Genomic DNA, 18,789 nt, shown 5'->3' on the forward strand with positions numbered 1-18,789 from the left:
ATTTTCAGAATAATTTCATAACAAGCTACTCTAGACATCACATGCAATTTTAAAAATTAAAAATCACGCTTAATCATCGAAGTTCTGAAAAACTTTATATTTTAGTAAATTTATTTCCATTTGGATGATGTCACACTCTCTTTAGCATATTTGTACTGCATACAGATTAGCATTCTGAGATGGTTACGTATACATTGTTTCAGACCATCTATTCAGTAAATAATACAAACTTATTTCCAATTATCCAAAACCAGTGGTTGGTTCCCAACTTATGGGTCGCGGCCACAAGTGGATAACAGACAGCGATATTCCGAGGTGCGAACATCGAATCTTGGGATCCATCCAATATCAATGTTTCTGGTTGATTCATTAACCCTAGTGAGGTATTATGATATTCAATAGCTCTCTACAGACCGAAACCAATAATTTAAAAAAAAAGTCCCGCAAGTTGTTATTTTTCTCGTATAGTAGCTTTTACTAATTACTTCGTCATACGTTTTTTACTCGTGCATTTCGTAATTAGTGATCTTCAAGGTTGTTTATTCCAAGATTTTTGGTCCGCATTGGGTTGGGAACTACTATATATAATCCTTCATTATTCTTTGATTTCAACTTCAGTTAATCTTAAAGCTAACTTAGTTTTGAATGACAAGAAAAATGAATAGCTATACCACATTTCAAACTTGATAAAACCATGTAATTTGAACTCGAAAACAGAGTTACAGCTGGTAGTTAAAATTGGTGAATGGAGTCTAAGAAACAGCTTTAAAACACAATCGTTTCGTCAAACGACATTCTAGACACAATGGGAACGACATTCTAGTGTTAAACTAGTTTATCTTCTGGAGAATAACTAAATCAAACAGTTTGTTAAATAAAGGGAGAACATTAATTTTTATCTTAGTGGCAAAATTGTCATTCAATCCTCTCCTGTGTTCCAGCATCAAAAGCAGCAAGGAAATAAGGTTTGTTAGTTTGTTGCAGTTAAAATTTAATTTCACTTATGTATCTTTTAACAGTGAAGTTTCAAGTAGATTTCCTTTTCCGAAATTTACTATGTAATTTGAAATGTGTGTGTTAAAAAATGTGTGCTAAACACAAATTTTTTTTTTAAATTTTCATGCAAGGGACTAACCGCTAACATTACAGATTTTTGTAGTAAGAACATCCAAATTCTACCGCAATATATGTTTAGATTAAGGTTGCCCCACATTCCGATTCAGAATTAACAGTAGACTAACAGATCACTTGTGGCTGGATAAGCAAAGAGGAAAATCAGAAAAAATTAGGGGGCGGGGGATCAAACTAAAGTACGTCGGCAAACGGATTGATCATTGGACTGCCCACGCACAGCTTCAATTTAAAAAGAATGCATTGATATCAATAATTCAAAAAATCAGTACTATTGGCGAAAACTTACATTTTTGTAGCTCTTCAATTTCAGCACCTTCATCATCTGACTCGGTCCCAGAATCTCGATCATCGTCTGTCTGTAAATACAAAAAAAAAATTACAAAATACATTAGGGAAAACAGTTTCATAGAAATTTACCATGCACACATTTTAAACAATTTCAAGAAAACTGTAAAACAATAGAACTTCAATAGAATTTCATTAACAGAAGTTTTTTCTAGAAAAACATCTATCCATTCTTAATTAAAATATCTTAAACAAGAAAGGGGGGAAAAAAAGAAGAAACTAATAAATTATGGCAACTTGATTAGGAATATACGCGACAGCTATTCGATAATTAACAAATTTGTTATTCAGAACTCAGTACTAACGCAAACGATGAGGAAAGCTGCAAACGATCTTACTGAATGCGAATTGCTTAATGAACTTAAAAATGAATTCCACTGCTAGGGCTATTGTTGGATTTCCTAAAACATCCATCAAACCTGAAATATTTGTTCACCAGCTAACTGCGACCGCCATCACAAATTTTTCTCTTCTCCGGAGCTTCCGTGGTCCACCATTGAAAAGGGGTGGCCGGGAACAATGACGCTAATGAACTTGGAGTCACCTGCTTTGCATAATTATTCAATCAAAGCTACTTTAACTGTCGCTCTCCAAACTTCTCTTCCAAACCTTCCCCCCCATTGGAGCGAAAAGCAAATGTCTTTTGTGACTCAGCATACGAAAACTTTGCCCTTTGTTCCTTCCATAGATTTGAAGGATTATTTTTTTTTTCTTTCGGGGTATTTTATTTTTGCGTGTGTATTGTGGGTATTATTTTTTTAACCTAGAAATATAATGAGAAGCTAAGCCTAAGTGAATAGGACTTCGCAACAAAAGGACGTAAATCGAACAGAATGCCGATTTTGTGTATCCTCTTTTCCTTGTCTCTTATCCCCCCTTTTTTTTCTCTTTCTTTTATGTGTCTTTCTTTTGGTATTCTATTTTTTATGATTGTATTTCCTTCTGATTCTTCACAAAGAATTAATGGAATACTTTTACATAAAATACTATTCACACAGTGCAATGCGGGTCGACATACAGAATTCGAATATTAAATATTCTTTCAGGAGAGACATTCTTTATTTTAAATTAATCAAAAAATAATGTTTCGATTATTTTTATTCTTTTGATTTAATTCTATTTCGATTATTTATTTTTTTTAAACTTTAAAAAGAAAATAGAAAAACTTAATTTCTGCAACTTAACTTAAAATCTTACAAAATTTAATTTTTGCAAATTTCATTTTGTTAATGTGCAAACGTGCTGAACACTAAATAGTACCTATATATTTACATTAGCACAATTTGAGAAATCAGAAGAGAGATTTAATAGATAAACAGCTTTCAGTACAACATCACAAACAACAAAAACAAACAGTACCACATTTTTAAATTTTTTTTTTGTTTTAACTTTTACAAATTTTTTTTTTTCGATGATAATAAGCTAAGTAAGTTTTCCACAGTATCTTAATTAAAAACGATATTCAAATGATTCAAACGATTCTTTTTTCTAACTTTTTCTAAGACTTTTAAATGGATATTTGCAAATGACGTGATTGTAGGTTAATCTTGGCATTTGTTGATTCAGAAGCCAATCAGATTCGGCACACACGCATGACGTCACTAACAAGTATCCAATTAAATATGATTATAATTACATGGTTGGGCATAATAATTTCCTTACATCCCGAGATAGATATCTTTATTTTTTATTAATTTATTTCGTATTTTTTATTTATTTAGTTCAAGGAATGACAAAGTGAATGTCTTGAACTAAACAATTAACAAGACTTCGATATAGTGACAATATTTATAGGCATTTTACAGTTTTCTACAACAGACCAGTTAAAATTTTTTAAAACTGTAAATTATAGTAATAGTTGAAGTGAAATATTTAATTGCAATACAGTAATAGTGAAGTATATTTAAAAAAAACTCTTAATGCACAAGCAGGAAAAAATTTTGTAATTGTACTTGCTCAAAATATAATTTTATACAGTTGTGCTTTGCTTTAAACATATATGTCTAGAAGTAAATACGCCAAACATAATTACGCACAATTTAAAACTTCATATAAACACATAAATTAAAGAATTTTAGATTTTTACAGAATTACACGGTAAGATAGTTGATAATTAGGACTCGACCATAAAAACGAAATCATTTAACTTCCAATTAAAAAATTTATGCCATCCATTCCGTTCTTTTAAAAAAAATTAACGGAAAGAGCAAAGTTCTGAAAATAAAACGAATTTCGTTCAAAGCTAATGGTTTCAATAAAATAAATGTACTTTTAAAAAACGATCTAGATTTTACTTTTCTTTTTAATTCCGACTGCTGTAAAAGCTGAAGGCGCATTGGAGCGGGTACACCATTATTTTCCCCAAACGCAGACGAAATGGGTAATTGTATGCCTAAATAATGCACCGTGAAATAGAACAGTTAAAATAAGTACAACAATTCGGACATGGGGGAATAATATTCACATACTTAGTTAAATTCATTAGTTTCCTTAGACAATATTTCTAACTTCCCTTTATTTGCTTGGGTAGACAACATTTATAACAGCTCCCAGCAACAACGATAGACAACGAAATCTAGTTAGAAAAGCGGATTACAGAAACAAACTCGTGGAAAAAAAACATCGTTTGGCAAGCGATTTCTGCTTCTTCAACCGCTCAACTCTTCTCAAGTGCGACGGAATATAATCCAATAATCCCCTTTCAAAAGCACGGACCCGTACATGATTCTAATATACACTCTCCTAAAAATAAAAATTTTCTTAGAGCACATTAAGAGGCTAACTTTCAAGCCCAAGGTTTCGTCAATTAAATATGTACAATCTTATTGAGCTAATTCCGTCGTGCTTAGTTTTCAAAGGGGGGAAACAGTCGAGGAATAAGACTAAAACCCATTTTGATTTAATTTTTTTTCTTCTTCCATTTGCGTTTTTCTTTTAGATTAAGCAGTTCGCAAAGATTTACGAATCATATTTATATGTAAGAATTATAAAAATTGCCTCCGTAGCAAAACAAGCAGAAGTAAAAGTTTGCGGTTCATTAATTTTATTTCAATAAAAAATAAAAACAACCTAAATTTTTAAGACACATTTAGTTTGTTTTTATTGAATGAATTATCACAATTGCAAATGTTCCAAAAGTTAAACGATGTTAAAAAAATAAATGAAAACGAGATTAAATCTAGTTCATTTATTAAATTTAGCTGAATCATACTGCGTTAAATCGATATTATTTTTTTTAAATATAACTAAAAACAACTTTAAATTCCGTATTTTAAATTCAAGCAACATAAAATATTAGTATCCTAATATATTAAAAATACTTCACACTGCATAATGTTTTAAAGCATCAAGCAACACTTTTTTTCTCTCTTTTTTGTTGCTCTAAACAGCATGGAAACACAATGGAAAATATACCAAACAAACAAAAAAATGTCACTTAACAAATTAACACAGAAAAAAACCACATTCAACTGGATAAGTTTATTTTAAATTTTAATTCGCAACATAAATTCTAGTTTAGAATCGTAAAAGACATTGGAGTTTTTGATATACGAAGAACAAGTCCTGAGAATTCACATTAAAATTAACATATTAAACTTCGATATTATAGTAAACGAGTCATTGGTATTCAGATTCTAAAAATTTGATCTGAAACGGAAAAAAAATGCATCCAGTGTTCATTAAACATTTACCGTGAATTCTTATTTTATTTAAAATAATTGATTATTAGCTCGTCTATCATTCACTATAGATTTTAATCAATGTAAACACAAAAAGAAAATTTTCTGTTATAAGAGGTTATAACAGATTATTTTAAAGACCACTTTTTTAATCAGGGTGAGCACAAATTTACGATCCCTGATATTAATTTAACAAGTTTTAATTTGCAGTCTTTGTCATTAATTTGCGATCCTTGATATTAATTGGATTAGTATTAATTTGATACTCCTGTGTAGGCTCTAATGACTTTGATTATTTGACAATGATTCTAAAAATATATATTTAGGCCGATGATTACGACACGATTCGTATTTGAAATTCAAGCGAATAGAAAAAAAAAACTGGCAAGATTCCAAATTTGTTCAAAACGTTTCAAACTACCTAACATTTTAAAGCAGCAAACATTGTATAAACTTTTTTTTCTAAAACGCAACATTTGTTTCAGATAACACTAAAATACAAAATAAAAAAAATAATAATTATGTCCAAAAAAAAACTTCACTAGAAAACAGATTAACATGGCAAAAAAGACATTAAATTGGAACTATAAACTTGTTTTCAATTTTAATTCCCAATACAAATCCTAGTTTCGAATCTTAAAAGACATTAGCATCATCGTTCCACAAAGCTCCAGGCTTGAGAATTCACCATTAAAATCGACATATTAAACTCCAATCGCAAAAGCTTACGAGTTATTGGATTCGGATGCTTTAAATTCGTTCTAAAACGAAGCCAACTTTACCCCAGCAGAACAAAAATGGAATAACTGATTCTCCAACAATGTAGTACCATTTACCTTGAATTCTTGCTTTACTTAAAACAATCCATCGCCAGCCAGTCTCCCATCCATTATAGATTTTAAACAATATAAAGAACAACACAAAAAGAAAAGCTTTCTGTTATAAGAGGTTTTAATGGAATATTTTAAAGACCACTTTCATCAGGATGAGTAATTTCTTTTATCCCCCTTCCCCCCTTCTACCACTTAAGATGGGTGGAGAAAACGTTGCAATAAAAGTAGGATAAATAGTTTCAGTTTTTACCCTTTCCTTTATACTTTTATTCGGTGATGGATTAAAGCCAATATTTACAGTTAAGACGGGGAAATATCGTTTAAATTTTGAGTGCCTTTTCGGCATTTAAAAAAAAGGGGGAACATTAAAATACACGTACTTATCTACGATCTTTTTCATTAACTGGGAAAATGATGAAATTTTCTGGGCAATTTACCTTTAAAGCAGACGAACAAGATTCGGAACGAAATAGATTGATGTGATTATTGTAAAAAAAATCTGAAAATTAAAAGTCCAAGAAGCTAATTTTATTAAATAAATGCTTTTCACTCAAAATCATCTTTTCATCAGAAAATACATTCAAAGCTATCTAACATAGCACGGAAATTACGTCTAATGCCGGAATATTTATTAATAAAGTACAACATCATTTGCAATAACTAGAAAAAAAAAGTTTCGTAACTCAATCAGTAATGAAAAAATTCATGTAAAAATTTATAAATATGGGTAGTACGTCAACTAAGGAGATTTTAATCAGTCACTTTCGTTACTTTAATATGTTTAGAAAAGTATTTTCTGGTAACTTCAGTGAATTATAAAGCTAATATCGACAAGTTTTAGGCATTTGCTGTCTATAATAAGCCGTAATGGATATCAATATATACGCCTATGTAAGGAGATATAAAAAGAGGATAACTATATAAAGAGGATAATATGATAGAGGATATAAAGAGGATAACTATATNTGTGCCGTCAAATTTCGAAATCGTTAAAAGTGTGCCGCACCAAAAAAAAGGTTGAGAATCACTGGTATAAAGCTTTGTTCTGGTGTAGTTACTTCAGAATTTAAACAAATCAAAGAGGACAGAAAATTATAACTTGGGATTAAAACCGAAATAGAGTGACTTTTCAGAAGATAACTAAAATTAGGCAGATCCATGGCATGGTTTCGTTAATAATGTTACTTAATTTTTTGATTTTAGAAAAAATAATGACCTTTAAATTTGCTTGCTATTTAAATATATATACTAGCATAATACTCGTTTTTTTGTAAGGGGTAAATAAAAAATAAAAAATTAATCAGTACTGAATAACACTAAAAAATCATGCACAAATTTGAAACGGGTATAATGACACTATTGAAGACCTTAGAGGAAGAACCAAGTAAGTGACATTTTTGGGGTATTAATGAATCAGTGAAAATAACAAAGTGGTTGCCTCAATATGGATACATCAAATGTAACAGAATCGTTTTTGTTTTGCTTTTATCTTAAAATAATTAATTCAAATTAGTTATTAGTATGCTTGAATAAATTTTATTTTAAAATTAAGCAGTGGTAAATAAAAATTTAATTAATTAATTTATTTATTATTATTTGTCGCCCTTCCTGGTTGCTTTTTGTTAAAAGCAAAACACGATTTTTATAGTTATCCCATCTATAGAGATTAACTGTATTCAGCATCACTTGTCATGAAGATATTGCTCAAAGGTCAATTAATCAAAATTTACCACTATTAAGTAATTTTCTCCGGTACATATTCCTTTCAAGGATTAATAAGACGCTTATTTCCACACTATCGGTATTAAAACTGCTTATACTCTTAAAACTATTAACTAACGTTAGGTGATTATTAAAACTACACTGCCGCGTAGTTTTAACAATCACCAAATACTTCAAAATAATATACTATATCTATATATGTATATTTTATACTTACTGTATTAACCTTCAACATATGAGTTTTGTGTGAAACAAATTTATCAGGGTAGAAAAATAATGCTTAAATTTTAAAAACAAATATAATTCTTACTTTATCTGACCTTTAATTCCTTTCTTAAAATATAAGTAGTGTATATAAGTAAAATATATAATAAGTATTTTTCTAAAGGAATAAAAAGTATGTAAATTAATATTTCATCGTGGAAAAATCAACAAATTCTGAAAAAAGACTAGTAAGGAAAGGGGAACCAAAAGCATCAAAACCAATTCAACTGCCTGATTAGAGTAATCCCCTTTCAAACTTATTCTTATTATTCCAGCACTCATAAAAAATTTGATGTTTTAAATCCCGCCTTCCTCACTAGTGTTTCTTAAGGTTTCAATAGAATTTTTTGTTCTTTCTCCACGATTAAATATTTTTGTGCGATCTGATTATTTTTAATACATGATGTTTGGCACAAGGATTTTGAAAATATTTAATAAGAGCGATTATATGTTAAGGCAGCGTTTATTGAACTTATGACTTCTGCGTACCCTTGCTAAATTTTTCGTAACGCTGTGTACCACTAATAAAAAAAATGAATGTATTTTATACTATAAAAAAATTGCACAAAAGTTAAAAATCACAACTGTCTGGTTAACACCACTAATTATTAACTGTTAACTCTGCAAAAAATAGCCAATAGAGAAATACGTAATCGTAAATTTTCATAACAAACCTTGTTTTTAAATAAAGCTTTTTGAAATTATCGTTTGTTGCAAGATATTTCGCATAAGAACGTGTACCCCCGCTAAACTGTTCCCGTACCACTGGGGGTACGCGTACCACACTTTGGGAAACACTGAGGGGATTCCAAAGAATAATGTACAGATAAAAAATAAGTTATGAATTTAGAGTTAGTAGTTACGCATTAGAAGATTTGTTAATTTATTCATAATCGTTGCCATACCAAAACAAAATTCATTATCGAAAAAAAAAAGAATATTTTACTTTGTTAATAATAAAGTTAAACAGTGTTAACTTTCAACGCTTGATTGAGGGGAAAAAAACGTTTTGGGCAAGACTCAAAACGATTTAACAGTTCTAGTTGAGTTAACAGAACACGCGGGATTTAAATTACCGTGATTAAAAGCAGAACTTCGCAATAAGAATAACACTACTTTTGATTAGAAGTCAAAGCACACAAAAAACAGGAGAAAACAACATTAATTTCTCTAACTGCAATACCGCTCAAACAATAAATCACTAGCCTGTTTACATTTTTAAGCAATTTTATTTTATTTTATTTATTTTTACATTTTCCTCTTCTTGGCCATTCCTTGCAGCAGCTTTATTAAGGAAAAAAAATATAAAAAAATAAAATAAAAAAAGCGAAAACAGCAACATCTGCCACACACTCTCGGAATCTAAATCATTTGTAATCGAAGCAATTCGCAGGAAATAAATAAAAGGAATAAGAGCGACACAAAGTGAGAAAAGTAAAATAAAAAGATAACGAAAAAAGAATTAAGAAAAATAAGAGGAAGCATCGGACATCTCGAGAGAGAAAGATTCAGAAAAAAAAAGAAAAAAAAAAGGTGAAAATTTCTGATATAGAATCGCCAAGAATGCCAAGTAGAAAAAGGCGCCAAAGAACTATCTTTCCATGAATATAAGAGTGTAGAGAAAGATGACGTAGTACACATATCTCGTTATGATTGTGGAAAAATGTCGCGAATCTCTTATCTTAAATAATATATCATTTATGCTTTATTCTTTAAATATTAAGAATAGAAACGTGGTGCAAGAAATTAACTCGCACTTTAAATAGTTGTTCTTATCATAAAAGGAAATATAAACTAGGAATTTTGAATAAAATTCTCCTTTGATCTGATAAGTAATGTGACCTAGTTGTAGCTAGAAAATAAATTAAAATTGGATAATTTACGTCATATTTGAAAGCATTTTAGGTATGTTTTATAAGATGACATTACGTTTAAATTTCATTATGTTTTTTTAATTTTTTTTTCTAAAATTGAAACGTCATCTCATTATCTTTCATGTCACTTTCAACCGACTTTAAATCTTTAAAAAAAACTGAATGAACATTTTATTTCATTTTCCTGAATATAAATATAAAAATTTTGAACAACTTTGAAAAAAAAAATTTTTTTGAGAAAAAAATATTACTTATTCTAACAATTTGTTTCTTAACAATAAATATTTTCAAAATTCTTACAGTTTTATATTCTTTTTAAATGCAAAAGCAATAACTAATTATTTAATTTTTATTTCATGAAGCTGATCTGAACGATTTCTTTTGCAAACTTGAAAAATATGTTAATAAATATTAGTTCCACAATTGTTTTCTCAAATGGCAAATTTTATTTTTGTAATAAACATAAGAAAATAATATTCTAAAATTTAATTGATAAATTTTTTGGAAAATTTATAAAAATAATGTAAACAATGCAAAATGAGTTATCTGTTAAAAGATGAAAATTATATTTTGGTGGAATTTTATGTAATACACTGAAATTGTTCAGCAACATTTAAAATTATTATGTTTCAAAAAGATAAAAAAAAAATTTTAAATTTAAGCGGTTTAAGTAAATAAATCATGATAATTATATTTAAAAATTCACATTAAATATCAGAAAATGAAAAAAAAAAATTCATTTCGACAAGAGAAAATTTGAAGGTATCCCACGCAAAACTTTCCAACTAATTTGGTCCAATAAAAATATAGTTCAAAATAAAAGTTTCAGTCCAAACGAAATGTTAATTTCAGTCAAATGTACATAATGAGCTAAAATTCAATCAATATATTGTTACATTTTCTTAAAATAAGTTAAAGTGGTACTAAATTCATTTTAAAATTTCCATGATCAATGTTTTATTTTACTTATTTTAACAATTTAAATAAATAAATCACTGAAACGAATCATGTTTAAAAAATCTACATTGCAATTAAGAAAATAAAATACGAAAGGGAAGGAAAAAAAACTTAATTTTGACAGTAGACAATTAGAGCATTAAATTTAAAAACAGCATACAATGCAAAGTTTTCCAATTAATTCCCGACAGCAGAACAGAAAAGGTGTGACACTTTTGAAGAGAGAGCAACTCATTAAAACGCAGAAAAATTTGAAGTAATCAGCAAAGCGATTATAAACTATTAGACACACGAGCGGGCTCAAAATATAATTACAAAAGAACCAAGGTCTTCTTCATCAACTGTTTCATTACAGAAGAAGTTGCTATTGTTTGTGACAGGCCTCATACTCGGTGCTTCGACGTCCTTGTTAAAGTGAGCTTAAATCTAACGAAAGAAGAAAGAAAAAAAGAACTCCTGGTGCACCATACCTTTTCCCCGAAAGTGAAATTAAGAAATAAAGAGTGTGCCACAATAGGCCCTTGAACATTTCTGCTAAATTTTTAATATGTCACTGCATTTCACCCAAGGAGAAAAAGTTAATTTTTCAAGAGTTAAGAGTTGAGTGGCAAGTGGAAGAATATAAAATCTTTTGCGAAAGAAGTAGGGGAAAAAAAAAAAAAACGAAAAGGCAGTGGGAAGTTAAAACTTCATATTGCCATAGCCGTAGTAGAGGTTACACTTTTATTAAATCCTTTTATGACCACTTTAGAGCTGAATCAATCATTTTTAGACAATTTTCCACTTTTCCTCTCAGACAGACTATTTATAAGAATAATTATTATTTAAGCACATTGGTAACGATTCTAAAATGAGACTTTTCACTATTGGGCGCGTGGCGCTCTCTCAAAAAAAGTGCTCATTTTGGCGTCGTCTAGTTGTACGTCGAGTCAAGTGGATTTTCCGAAGACAAAAGTTCGAAGATGCAATCAGGGAATGATTGCTGACAGTAAGCGAAAGCTTTGAGCATTTCGATTTGTTCTTAGAACAAAAAGTGATAAACAGTCTTTATTAGGAAATGTTGGAATGAAAATTCTATTTGAAATCAACAAGTGGTACTGGCGACAAGAAGCGAGATGCAAGTCACGTATACCATCAATTACAAAAACTATTTCAGACGATTGTTTATCTAAACAAGAGTGGCGATCATTAGAATAAAATAAAGCATTGAAGGGCCTTATTTTTACTTTCAATAAAACTAAATGACAACTAAAAAGCAACATAAATAAACAAGCGATCTTGTGCACTTTAAAACAGTAACATAAAAAAAAAATGCCTTAAATTCGAACTTTTTTTTTAATCATGTAAACCAGATAGCCTTTATATGAATAATAATTATTCCTAATAAGTCAGAAAAAGAAGAAAACTTAGTGGGAAAACAATTCTATAAATAGTTTTTTGTAATAGTTTTCTTTTTTTGTAACGAAAAAGCTTTTTTTAACGAATTTATTAAATACATAGACGTTTATCTCTACGTTTTTGGAGTAACAAATTATTTTAAATCAATACTCGATCGTAAGTTGCAAAGTCAATTTGAAAAAATTATAGAAAAGTAAAGTTCAATTGCATTTTGATCTTAGAAAAGAACTACCTCAAGCATTTTGTTAAGTACGCTAACATTATCTTAAGCACAATTTGCGCTAAGCAAGATAGACATCAGTTTAGTAACCCATTTCTTAGTTCAAAATTTTATAGAAAAAACAAATCAAACTATTAATATACTCAAGTTGATGTTACCATTTTAGCAGCGCCATTTAGCAATGATGTTGCTATTTCAGAAGCGATATCTTATAAAAGGTTTATTTTAGGGGGAATTTTATTGCCCTTTTATCATTTAATGTTAATTTTCGTTCATATATGGAATGATAAAATTTGCTACAAACTATTATTTTAAATAAAATAAATATTAATTTCTTCATATCACTATTTTTAAATAATGGTGTTTTACATAATAAATTAAGAACAGAAATAACAATCTTATTAAGTACATCGATCTGGCCATACTCAATTATATACTTTTCTTAACATCTAATTAATAGATCCCCTTCTACATTTATTAAATTATTAGCAATTACAGAAACCTGGTGTTTTAAGATAGATCACTATTAAATGTCATACTTCTAAAATAAAATACTTCAACTTTAAATCTAATCGTTAATTTCTCTTCTTTTTGGCTCTAGAGTCACGAGCAGGGCCCCGGGACTGTCCTAACGAATCTTTTAAATCGTAGCCTATCACATGGATATTGTTTCTTATTAGTCCCTTATAATGTTTTTAAATCAATCTAAACGTAATCAAGCCACATCGTGACCCTAGTAATAAAAGTTTTTTCTCAAATTCAGCTTATATCACTGTTTGATATGCTTACCTAGATGCAATAACACCATTTACGTTTAGGGCAGTATCTTTTATTTTTATTTAATGACAAATGAGGGAGGCAAAAACATTAACGCGCATTGCCTTTTCAGATTGTTATTTCACAATTTTCAGCAACCGTAGAACACAACCTAGAAGAAATAAAACTGAATCAGCAATAAAATAAAAGTCTATTTTTCAAAACATTTCTCTGATTATCTAACGGAATCCCGTCTGACACGCTAAAAGCAAAACGCGTATAAATTTCCCAGGAAATAAAACACATATACGAACATTGACAGAAAAAGCGAAAACTATTGAAAACCCTGTGTTAATGTGAATCCGTGAGAGGAAAAATCTATTTAGTACAGACTGAAATTTTTTTTAGTACAAAAATTACAGCGTTGATGTTATATCCAGAGCTAGATTGTAATGGCAAAATAACACGACCAGCGATGTTATCACACAGTATTTCGCCGAACAAGTCGTAAAAATGGCTGACAAAAAGTCTGTCGAATATTCAATTCGGAGATCAATTGAATCATTATGAGTTTAGTGAGCAGCTTGTCATTATGGGTGTTGTGTCGATCACAATAGAGTTACCTTGAAATGGTAATACCCAACACTTTATGACGGTATCACAAGATTTAGAAGAATTACACAATACTTTTTAGTGGGACGAATGTCGGTGAGAATAGGCTGCTTAAATAAACATTGTTAGATTGTTATGTGCGGGGCCGTTGAGGAAGCCATAAAAGTTTTGAATGCCTGAAGTTACGTGCATTTGTAGAGTGCATATTTTTGTGTTACTTTTTAACATATATTTATCGTAACCAAAAGCTATATAATAACCGTAAATGCTAAATTTTTCAAACTATTTAGGTGACTTATCTCGATTTGCCTCCTTATTTAGGGGTCATTTTATAAGACATCAAAAGTCCGTCAACTGACCATTCAAAAGATTTTTAGAACTACGAAATGGTTTTTCCAAATTTCTCAAAAACAGACCTTTTACAAAAAGTATGAACAAGTCACAGGCTTTTATAAATTTTTACGAAATCAAGATATTATTTTCACAAAACTTTTAGTAGATTTTTTACATTTCTATAAAAATAAGCTCTGCAAAACAATCAGAACAGACCACTGGTTATTGTGATTTAACACAAAATTAAGCCTCTATTTTCACGAATTCGCAAAATTATGAGTACATTTTCATAATTTCACAAAAAGTTAATATTTGATTTCCGTATCTTAGGAGTATAAAAATCAACATTTTTCGAATCTATGGTGTTGAATAAATAGAAAGAAAAATCTCAATGCAGGAAAGCAGAAGCACTGCAACAGTTTATTATCAGTATTCGACAAACAATCTTACTTTATCATTTCGTAGCATCGTAATTTTGAACTGAAACTCAGGAGGAAGTTGTATATCAAAGAGGCAACGAAAATGAGATACACTCAGAATTCCTTACCAATAATTCGTTCAACCCTCTCCGGAACAACAAATTTCGATTGAACATTTTTGTCGTGTTGCACATAGGCAAGTGCAACCTTCAACTATACATTTTAATTGATGCGACGTACTCTTAAAGAATAGTGGCTGCCAAACGTTAATACCAATTAGTTTTACAATCTAGTGATTTGTAACACTCGTTGACTTGGGTTTGCCAGGCTGGATACACTGCAACAGGAAGAGTTAAGCTTGGAGGTCGAAAAACTGAGGCAGAAAGTGAATTCAGCTACGCAATATTAGCGCAATCTGGCCTTAGTGACACGTATTTGACACGCCTATAAACATCGTGATTATTTACGCGAATTTTGCGCAATCACAATTTACCGATTGGAGAGCCCTGATGATCCAAAGTTGATCAATGTTTGCTTTCGACCCAGGTGACCCTGGTTTATATCCAGATATGGCACGAAGTGTTGTATTTATCCCGATTCAGTAAAAACTTTTACAAGGATAATTGTTAAAAGTCCTATTGCCGTCTCTCTAATCTAAAAATATTTTCATATTTTTCTAGTCGGATTTCCTTCATTTTAAAAATAAATCGCAAAAACAAATTTGTCGTTTTTTCTGTTAAGTGAACGTTTATTACATTAAATCCACTATATGAAAAGGTTCATCGGTAACAAGGTACGGATTCTCATGAGAAATAAAAGCTGGAGTTTCTTAACTTTGTATTTAAACCTCCTCTTAATATCCGCAGTTTGAGGTAAGCAAATGCAGATGATTAACCAGTTGTGTTGTCAATTTTTGGCCTCACAATGCTTCAGTAAACAGCGTGATTGCTAAGAAAGCTCGAAGAAACGAAAAAAATTAAGTAGCTAAAAAATTCAACTTCGATGACTTACAAAACACTAAACTTGTAAGGTACAACAAAGAAGTAAACGCAATAATATTTAGAGAAAGGTAGCCAAGAAAAAAAAATAGAAAAGGAAATGCTTTGTTTGAGCTAATACGAAAATAAGCTAGTTTGAGCTAAATAGATATTTTTTTCCTGAGCCCTTCTTGTACATTTCCAGAGTTAGGATATTCTGTAACTCTATACCTATAAAAACAAGCTGGGATTCGTTACAACTTGTACCTAAATGAATAAAAGCTTTTCTGGTAAGTCAGATCGTCTGCTAACAGTCATGCAGCTCTCACACAAACATGGCCATTAACTGTAACTGCAACTCTATCGATGGGAGAATAAATGATGGCGAGAACCAAATGACTGCTGCAGGAAAAGCGGCTCGCAACAATTTAGCAGGAGACGTTAATACATAATTTAACCTTGTTATTCTGAAAGGGAAGGGGATTGGCGACCAGCCAAGTTACTTTGGGGTGCACGTGCAAATCGAACTTCAGGATGGAACAAGAGGAAAAGAGAAAATTCTGATCATCCTATATTCTAGGAGCAGCTTGTTGCATGGAACGTCCTAGATGCCTAATGCAGGAGACCCATCCGAACCATTCAATTGCACAAATTAATAAGTGCCACTGTTCAATTTGAACAGTTTTAAGGAAGACCATTTAATGACGTTATATTATTCCCACTATTTAATAACGTTTATTCTAAAGGACTTTAAAATGCCTGACGGATTTTAAACAAGAAAAATAAATTGTACATGCAAGGTTGTATTGAATAAACACAATATTAATCTTAACACCTAATTAGGTAAAAATTCAAGTGAAAAAATTTAATCTATTTAATAGTATTGCGAAGAATTGGAACTAAAACGGATTTCGATATACACTGTAAAAAATTCCGGTATAAAGCCTCGGCATTTTTGGTGCTTAATCCGTAAGTCTATTTTTACTGTAAAATTCATTTATACTGTAAAATATAATATCGTAACTTTTACATTAATATTTATTTAATTAGAGTAATTTGGTGGTTATTACTGTAAAATTTACGGTAAATGAAATTTATGCACCGTAACATGTTCTGGTAGAAATGGATTTTACGGTAAAAAGCACAGACAACCTGAGTGCTAGTACTTTTTAGCGTAATTTCCGGATTTATTTTTTACAAGTAATTAAAATGACGTTTGATTTTTCTTCAATAAAAATTTAATTTTTCATAATTAGTTTTAACGGAACGTCTATAGGTAGAGATAAGATTAAGGTCTGCCTAATTTAGAAACTCAAAACACCTAGCTTCCAGAAACAAGTGCTACAAAGTAACACAAATATAACAGAGATTGAAATGTGTACTGGCATTTAAAATCACGAAAAAAGAAAACCCTTATAAAGAGCTAAAAAGAATAAACCAAATCACCAAAATCGGGAAAAGCCACTTTGAAGTGTGTCATAACTTAACAAAAATTATGAACTTGATTAAAAGATCACTAAATGTATGCATCATCTATTGCATATTTATACTGTACACAATATTTGCAAAGATGCATAATATGTTTACAATGCGATATGCAGTTGGATAAAAAGAGTTCAGCCCTCTTATTTATTGTTTTTTAAAACTTAATCTAAAAAAAAAAAAATAATGTTTAGAAAAGTTGATGAAACATTCATCAAGATGAAGGATAGAATTAAAAAAAAATTTTTATCTCTTTCAACACACGCACGCTCTAAATACTAACATAGTTGGTTGATTGATAAGTTTTGCTGGAAGTGTCAAAATATTTCGAAAACAGTTGCGCAACTTTTGTGAAAACGCGTGATCTCGTCACAATGTTTACAGCGATCCCAAGCAAATACTTCTCACCCCGTTTACATCGACTGTATAAACAAAGACCGTTATTTGACCGTCTCGGACAGCTTTTAATAGTTTTGTAAGTTTACATAATACAGAGGATAATTAGTAAACAACAGGAGGGTTGACGCATTAGAAAATACACCAAAATAAAGTAAACGTAAGCAAAAGCGATTCAACCATGTAAATTGACACTAAAAGTGAACACATGAAATGAATTAGTGTTTATCCTTAATTAAATCAAATCTCTTTCAGGAATAATGCATTACTTTGATGATTTTAACTGTTTACTTTGAATGTTCAAATATTAGGTTTATGATTGCGCATAAATGTAATATCTTGAATTAGTTTAAATTGCATTTGAATCTAGTACTGTTCTTGTGAAATGGTTAAATTTTATATAGAAATTTTCGATGCATTTGATAATTTTTTTCTTCTAAAACATGGCATAAAGTATGACACTTTGCAAGTTTATATTAATCTTTATGCCAATGTAAATATTGTTTATTAAATTAAAAACAAATGTAAACAAAAACTAAAAATATTTAATTTACACTAAAACGTGAACTAACAAGAAAAAATTATTATAGGGGAGTATTAGTTACTATAACGATAAAGACCCACAATCAAGCTTCAATTTACGTTAAAATTATGTACACAACCTAATCATAACAACAAATACAATTTAATGAAAGGAAAAGTTATCATTAATCTTTAGCATTGTCACAATCATACCGTTGGTCATGAAATTGTGGAGTCTTAACCTCCATGACCCCTATGCCCATTTGGGCTATTGAGGGAATGCTTTACATTATTTTACTTTATAGTTGATAAAAAGTGTTCAACAATCAGATAAGCAATAAATACATATTTTTGGTTAAGAGGAGCTCTTACGTTTACGTAATTCTACAATAAATGTAATTTTTAAATACGTTTTGCTTGCGGCGCGAGATACTGTTTCAATGATGTTTTGATAGATTAAATCGCGCTTAGTGTTTTGGACGATATTTATTTATTTTTTGACGAAAATGACTAGTAAAGATAAGTGTTTATGCACGAAAAAAAGGGTGAAGACGACATTATACGACTTCCGCTGATTTATTTTCTGGATTTGCTTGTCAAAGACCAATTTCTAAATATGACATTGGAATTACTTACGTACTTCACGAAATCCAGAAACTAAAGAAATTGCGAAAAATCCTTAGTTGTTAATCTAGCGATTTTATAAAAATCGTCGATTTTTCAGAACTATCAATTCAATAAAAACTAAAATTATTTTAAATATATCAGTATACTGATACAAAAATAAACACACAACATCAAATTACAATAAAAATAACCAATTACGAAAAAATAAGGGTGTTTTCAAACAATAAAACGCATGTTG

At 29.9% G+C, this 18,789-nt stretch overlaps 1 protein-coding gene across 2 annotated transcripts in view; it reads right to left on the reverse strand.

The window, feature by feature from the left end:
* Positions 1–18,789, reverse strand: part of LOC107454516 (uncharacterized) — a 93,077-nt gene that overhangs the window by 44,110 nt on the left and 30,178 nt on the right. For both annotated transcript variants that reach the window (XM_016071728.3, XM_016071727.3), the window contains exon 2: positions 1,421–1,490. In XM_016071728.3, the coding sequence (XP_015927214.1) occupies positions 1,421–1,490 (70 nt within the window). The remainder of the gene's footprint in view (positions 1–1,420; positions 1,491–18,789) is intronic.

This window comes from Parasteatoda tepidariorum, chromosome 1 (assembly GCF_043381705.1).
Source record: "Parasteatoda tepidariorum isolate YZ-2023 chromosome 1, CAS_Ptep_4.0, whole genome shotgun sequence".
Taxonomy (NCBI): domain Eukaryota; kingdom Metazoa; phylum Arthropoda; class Arachnida; order Araneae; family Theridiidae; genus Parasteatoda; species Parasteatoda tepidariorum.